This window comes from Hakea prostrata, chromosome 8, assembly GCF_041222555.1.
Source record: "Hakea prostrata isolate BN-2017 chromosome 8, UWA_Hpros_2, whole genome shotgun sequence".
NCBI classification, from domain to species: Eukaryota; Viridiplantae; Streptophyta; class Magnoliopsida; order Proteales; family Proteaceae; genus Hakea; species Hakea prostrata.
Window position 1 is genome coordinate 45,170,079 of NC_142607.1, and position 7,470 is coordinate 45,177,548.

Consider the following 7,470-nt stretch of genomic DNA (forward strand, 5'->3'; position numbering starts at 1 on the left):
TTTGTACACACCGTTAGGTATTGTACACCAACTCTCTTTCTCTCTCATCCTATGGAAATGGTCCCTTATGCAATATATATTATCAAAACCTTGGTTACCACTTGCTTGATCCTTGAGTTCGTAAATGCAAATTAACAAACAGATAGGCGGTTTAGAAATAAGCTTTCCTTTCATCAATCTTTAATCAAGAAACCTCATTATTGTTTCTTGCATATGGAGACAAAAACCCGACGGCTATGATCAATATCATGGAGCACCATTTTTTCTCAAGAAAATAAATTATTTGGTGATTCCTTATGAAAGGTCTCCAAGACCCCCCCTCCCTTTTTTTTTTTTTTTTTTTGTCTAACTTTAATTATTGGCAGTAATGGGTGACTTTGTCCTCCCTTTCTTGGGATATTCTTATATTTTGTTTTCACACACTAACAACCCATTTTTCTCTTATTATAAGGTTATAAACACTTAAATCTTAAGCATGAATGCTACAGCTTACTAGCCCCTTATTTCTCCTCTCTTGGTCTAATAAATTTCTTTTGACTACTATGCAAAACCAATCAACTTGTATTAAGATGAAGAAAATCTTGGGGTTCTTTTGGGGTGGTGAGATGAACAGAAATTTATATCCTGATTAAATCAAAATTACACAATTAATGAAAGAGAAATTTTAATTACAGCTTCATCAGTTCTGAAAGAGGAGAGAGATAATGATTTATGCAGATGGAAAATAAGTCTAAACTTCTAACTCCTTTGAGTTCTACTTCTTCATAAACCAACACAGTTTCTTGAGGTAGTTACTCCTCCATCCACAACAAGGTTATGTCCACTAATATACCTAGACTCATCACTTGAAAGAAAAAGAGCAGCTTCTGCAATATCTTTAGGCCTTAAGGTCTGTTTCTTGAGATTGGCTAAGCTTCTCACAAACTCCTCCATTTTCTCCACTTCTTCCTCAGAAGGAACCCCCATGTCCATGCAATCCTCCTCTTCTTCCTCTCCTCCTCCTCCTTTACTCCTCCATGCATTGACAAGCATTGATGTAGGCACCCCAAATGGAGAAATGCAGTTGACCCTGATGCCATACCTTCCAAGTTCACAAGCAGTGTTCTTAGTCAGCCCAACAATGGCATGCTTTGAAGCTGTATAGGCATGAGGCCCAAGCCCTCCCATGACACCTGCAACGCTTGCAGTGGAGATAATACAACCAGCTCCTCTGGGCACCATCACTCTTGCAGCATGCTTCATTCCTAATGCAACTCCTTTGACATTTACTCTCATCACATTATCAAATTCCTCAGCATCAAAGTTGAGAATGCTTTTATGTTTTGATTGATTACCAAGAACACCAGCATTGTTGAAGAGGATATCAAGCCGGCCATATCTAGAAATGGTGGAACTGATCAGATTCTCTATATCTTCTTCAATGCTCACATCACAATGTACAAAGGTCACCGAAGGAGATAAAGAGTTTGCAAGAACAGTTCCTAATGAATCTTCAACATCAGCAATGATAACTTTAGCTCCATTTCTAGCAAAGAGCCTCACAGTTGCCTCTCCAATCCCTCTAGCACCACCAGTGATTATTGCTACTTTACCTTCCAACCTGAACGCAAATGAGAAGAGATAAAACAAATCAGTTAGTTTAGTTCTAACCAAAAAACAATATCAGATAGAATGAAGCTAACAGAGTTGCTGAACTGGTTACTTTTTAGGGAAGCAAGGATTGTTATCTCTGCCCAGAACATGAATTCCCTGATGGGTTATTTCTGGAATAATTGGAGCAGGAAGCATAGTTGCTCAGAAACAAGGAAGAAGAATGGAGAGAATCTGGGAGTGTTGCAGGTGTAGATGTGCAGAGTGCTCTGCATTGAAGGAATTTATAGGCAGCCTTAAATTTTCAAAGTTTACTGATCATCCTTGGTCCCCATTTGAAAAGTGCAATTTGATTTTATTAACTCGAACCCAGAACCTAATTCGTACATTATTTTGCAATTCAAAATGTGAAACTCCCAATTGTTTTGAGATTATGATCTATTGATTTGCAGGAAAAGATCTCGGATCTCTTACTCGATCTTCTTCCTCAATAATCGTGTATTCTATATATATTTCTACCCATCTTTCTTCTTGTACTTTACTGATGCTGCGTGGATCTTCATGGGACACAGATCACTTGCCAGTTGCCTTCATATCGTTTGGAGATATTTTTTTCTTAATGTTTCTTTGTTTACATTAAGCTAGAATACCGAAATCTTGGAGATATAGGGCATCAATAATAGGTTCTTGCCACCAGCATAATAAACTATCGCAAGGAAAACTGGTAAACTGTGTTGAACCAGATTTTCTCAAAATATCTAAAACAAAGTGGAGTAAGATTAAAAGAAGCCAACTCGAATGGGTCCTTCAAATTCTGGTCTCCTTGTTTTTAGTTGAGAACGAATATGTTCTCTTGACGTTTTTCAATCACACCCTAAGGGTGAATATCACCACTGACCCATTTTGTCAATATTTTGAGATGAGTTTCACCCTAATTTTGTGCTTAAGAAGTCAAGGGGCATGTTTTTCTCCCCTGAAGGGAGAGGTGAATCGGACTTGATCCTTCAGATATATGGAGAAAATCAATGACCAATCTCAAGCACTCCGTACTTAAAAGGGGGCGATATTCGAAGGTCCACAAATCATCTCTCAATGACATCACGTGTGAGTGCCACAGTCTGTAGGAACTAGTTCCACACTTCTACTTTCTCTTCTTCATTTATTGTTTGGTCAAACGTGTGGTAATCCACGAAAGTTTGATCTATATTGTTATCCCAATATACACTATCTTTGAGTCATTACATGACTATGCAACAATCTCTCTATTGTATTTCGAATATAAAGATAAGCAAAGTATATGATGGTGTGTTAGTTGTGAGAAGCCTACAAAAACCCTAAAGCACACAAATCGTTGAAGACTAAGGAGGATTAAAGTATGGGAAGAAGGGGGTTAGCTAGCTATCTAATTGCATGGGAAAAAGGATTGGAAAGCAAGTTAAAAGGAGAAATTCTTTTTCCCGTAATGTACAAATGTTTCTTGTATGCTATAAAGCGATCGAGATCTCACAACTCATGACTTATAAGTTCTATGCTTCTTAATCTCTTTACACGCATGACAATCCTAGAGTTAAGATTTTCTTACCCATGTGGGTATGGATGGAGATAGATCTAAATCATCAATAGTAAGGCATAGATCTTCTCTCTAAGATGGATTTTTTTTTCTTTTTGGGGTAAGACTTTAAGATGGATTTCATGCTTCTTGAAGGTTAGATCTATCCTAGCTTATGCTTATGCTTATGCCATGTGGATTGCTAATCCAAACTTGTCTTAGTAGGCCGAGGAGAGCAACAAATTGATTGTAAAATCAACAAAAAGTTGTCAGCCAATTAAAATATGAAGATACTTGTGTCATGATGTAGCACATGTTAATTTATTACAAAAAAATTTGTGGACTCAAACTACAAACATGAGAGTCATGAGGAGGATTAATACATATATAATTTTTTTTTGTGGGGGGGGGGGGGGGTAAAAGAGGAGGACTAAGAGAGGGTTTGGGATGTGTGTTATGAGATTACTGGACCACACTCTGGTTTTGGAACCACATGCATATGCACGTGCGTCACATATGTATAGAAATATCACTGTAAATCCCACTTACTCTTTTATTTGATGAGGACGATATAAAAGAATTTATCGAATGTAGCAAATATTTTATGTCCACTGTAAAACCGTATTCCCAAGTCACTTTAGGTCCAAGACTCCATCACCATCTTGGTCTTGGTGTAATTCATATTTGCTACCCCAAAGGAGAGAGCGGGACAGTTTTAGACAATCAATATGGTGGGTGGTCCACCTTTGAAGTTTGAGATCTGTGATCTTAGAGGTGAAACTCCTATTATATCAACATCATGAAATCGTCTCATTTTTGCACACCTAAGCTTGATCTCCTTATTGAAAATCTTGGACCCCTTATTGGTTTCTTATTGGATGTTCCAGTATAATATCATGGCTCATCGTCTCTTATTTTTGCTCCATGGGTTCCAAAATCTAAGAAGGGAGGGCTTGGTACTATAATTAGAAACTCGTAAGAAAATCTGGTTATAGCCTTCACTACTAGAATGATATTGAATTCATGGATTTTTTTTTAAATTTTTTGAATATCTTTCAATTCCCCCACCCTCCCAAATATTACTATAAATGTCTTCTCTACTTAATTATTGTTAAAATGGAAAAGCTTTATATACACCATTAAGTACTTATACGTGCGTCTAACTCTCTCTCACCCTGTAGAAATGACCCACGATGCAATATAAATTATCAGAACCTTGGTTGCCACTTGATTGTTCCTAAAGTATTCTAACAACACGACTTCTCATGTTCATGAGAAAGCGTTTAGCAAAATATTATTCTATGAAAACATCTAGAAATCTCATTCAAACAACTAGCTTTTTCAACTAAGCTTTCTCTGAATCAAAATTGGGTTCCCTTCGCCTCACAGAAACATAATGATCAGCCACAATCTAGGATCCTTTAGACAAAACTTTTCTATAATCAGCTAGAATTCCAACTTTTGCAATGTAGAAATCATTGCCTATCTCAATGGTTTCTAATAGACTACAAGGTTTCCACAGGCTATTCAATCTTCTAGATAGAAGACCATATCCAACTTGATGATCAACAACTATTTCCATGGATGGCATAGTCTTTCCTTCTCCGCTCTTGACAGGATAATGATAAATCGATAAGCACCCTCATTTTCACTAGAATTTGCCAACTGCTCCCAATCTCCCATGCCCTTACCATTAAAACTATCCTCCTCTTCCACACTAGAATTTCTCTCTTCCCTAGAATCTACTACACCTTTCATGGCCATTTCAACATAAGATCTATCTTGTGCTAGTTACATTGGTGACTCTCCTTCCCCCCCCCCCCCCCCCCCAATCCACTACTTCCTTTGATCTTTTTGATACTCCACTTGAAGTTCTTCCAGTTCTTTAATAGTGGTTCTGCCGTGTTCCTTACTCCATCTAAGACAACCCTTGTTTATCCCACTATTATCCTTAATTATGTTAAAATGGAAAAGCTTTGTGCACAGCATTAGGTATTGTACACCAGCTCTCTTTCTCTCTCATCCTATATAAATGGCCCCTGATGCAATATAAATTATCAAAACTTTAGTTACCACTTGCTTGTTCCTTAAAATCGTAAATGTAGACAAACAAACAGGTGGTCTAGAAATAAGCCTTCCTTTCATCCGTCTTTGGGGAGGTAAGAAATTAGAACCTAATCAAGAAACCTTACTATTATTGATTGCATATGAAGAAAAAAACCCGACGGCCATGATCACTCAAAAAAAGAAAATTATTTGGTGATTTCCAATAAGGAAAGGTCTCCAAGTCCCCTTTTTTTTTTTTTTTTTGTCTAACTTCAATTATTGGCTGTAATGGGAGACTTTGTCCTCCCTTTCTAGGGATATTCTTATATTTTGTTTTCACACATTAACAACCCATTTTCTCTTATAATAAGCTTTTAAAATGACATCTTAAGTATGAATGCTACAGCTTACTAGCCCCTTGATTCTCCCCTCTTGGTCTAATAAATCTCTTTTGACTACTCTGCCAAACCAATCAACTTGTATTAAGAGATGAACAGAAATTTATATCCTAATTAAACCAAAATTACACAATTAATGAAAGAAAATTTTTAATTACAGCTTCATCAGTTCTGAAAGAGGAAAAAGAGATCATGATTTATGCAGATGGAAAATAAGTCTAAACTTCAAACTCCTTTGAGTTCTTCTTCTTCATAAACCAACATAGTTTCTTGAGGTAGTTACTCCTCCATCCACAACAAGGTTATGTCCACTAATATACTTAGACTCATCACTTGCAAGAAAAAGAGCAGCTTCAGCAATATCTTTAGGCCTCAAGGTTTGCTTCTTGAGATTAGCTAAGCTTCTCACAAACTCCTCCATTTTCTCCACTTCTTCCTCAGAAGGAACCCCCATGTCCATGCATTCCTCCTCCTCTTCTTCCTCTTCTCCTGCTCCTTTACTCCTCCATGCATTGACAAGCATTGATGTCGGCACCCCAAATGGAGAAATGCAGTTAACCCTAATGCCATACCTTCCAAGTTCACAAGCAGTGTTCTTAGTAAGCCCAACAATGGCATGCTTTGAAGCTGTATAGGCATGAGGCCCTAGCCCTCCCATGACACCTGCAACGCTTGCAGTGGAGATGATACAACCAGATCCTCTGGGCACCATCACTCTTGCAGCATGCTTCATTCCTAATGCAACTCCTTTGACATTTACTCTCATCACATTATCAAATTCCTCAGCATCAAAGTTGAGAATGCTTTTATGCTTTGATTGATTACCAAGAACACCAGCATTGTTGAAGAGAACATCAAGCCGGCCATATCGAGAAATGGTGGAACTGATCAGATTCTCTATATCTTCTTCAATGCTCACATCACAATGTACAAAGGTCACCGAAGGAGATAAAGTGTTTGCAAGAACAGTTCCTAATGAATCTTCAACATCAGCAATGATAACTTTGGCTCCATTTCTAGCAAAGAGCCTCACAGTTGCCTCTCCAATCCCTCTAGCACCACCAGTGATTATTGCTACTTTACCTTCCAGCCTGAACCCAAATGAGAAGAGATAAAACAAATCAGTTAGTTTAGTTCTAATCAAAATCAATATCTGATAGAATGAAGTAACAGAGTTGCTGCAACTAGTTACCTTTTAGGGAAGGAAGGATTGCTATCTCTGCCCAGAACATGAATTCCCTGATGGGTTATTTCAGGAATCATTGGAGCAGGAAGCATAGTTGCTCAGAAACGAGGAACAAGAATGGAGAGAATCTGGGAGTGTTGCAAGTGTAGATGTGCAGAGTGCTCTGCATTGAAGGAATTTATAGGCAGCCTTAAATGTCAAAGTCTACTGATCATCCCTTGTCCCCATTTGAAAAGTGCAATTTGATTTTATTAACTCAAACCCATAACCTAATTCGTACGTTATTTTCCAATTCATATTGTGAAACTCCCAACTGTTTTGAGATTATGATCTATTGATTTGCAGGAAAAGAATCTCTTACTCGATCTTCTTCCTCAATAATCGTGTATTCTATATATATTTCTATTCATCTTTCTTCTTATACTATACTAATGCAGCGTGGATCATATGGGAGTTTTTTTTTTCTTTCTCCTTTTCTGTTTCTTTCTTTTACATTAAGCAATATCACCGAAATCTTGGAAATCTAGGGCATCAATAATAAGTTCTTCCGACCATCATAATAAACTACTGTGTGAAACCAGATTTTTTTTTCAAAATATCTAATAAAACAACTGGGCGTTAGATGAAAAGAAGCGAACTCGAGTGGGGTCTGACATTTCTCAATCACACAACAGGGGGTGGCACCCACTAGGGTCTCATTA

General features: G+C 37.6%; 2 protein-coding genes across 2 annotated transcripts; both read right to left on the minus strand.

Moving 5' to 3' along the window:
* Nucleotides 1-674: 674 nt before the first annotated feature.
* Nucleotides 675-1,969, minus strand: LOC149008148 (short-chain dehydrogenase reductase 2a-like). Its single transcript, XM_089166867.1, has 2 exons — nucleotides 1,703-1,969; nucleotides 675-1,600 (listed from the first exon to the last, which is right to left on the minus strand). The coding sequence occupies exons 1-2, from the start codon at nucleotides 1,786-1,788 to the stop codon at nucleotides 763-765; spliced, it is 924 nt and encodes a 307-aa protein (XP_089022993.1). The 5' UTR covers nucleotides 1,789-1,969; the 3' UTR covers nucleotides 675-762.
* Nucleotides 1,970-5,677: 3,708 nt separating this feature from the next.
* LOC149008149 (short-chain dehydrogenase reductase 2a-like) lies at nucleotides 5,678-6,900 on the minus strand. Its single transcript, XM_089166786.1, has 2 exons — nucleotides 6,776-6,900; nucleotides 5,678-6,674 (listed from the first exon to the last, which is right to left on the minus strand). The coding sequence occupies exons 1-2, from the start codon at nucleotides 6,859-6,861 to the stop codon at nucleotides 5,834-5,836; spliced, it is 927 nt and encodes a 308-aa protein (XP_089022912.1). The 5' UTR covers nucleotides 6,862-6,900; the 3' UTR covers nucleotides 5,678-5,833.
* Nucleotides 6,901-7,470: the final 570 nt, after the last annotated feature.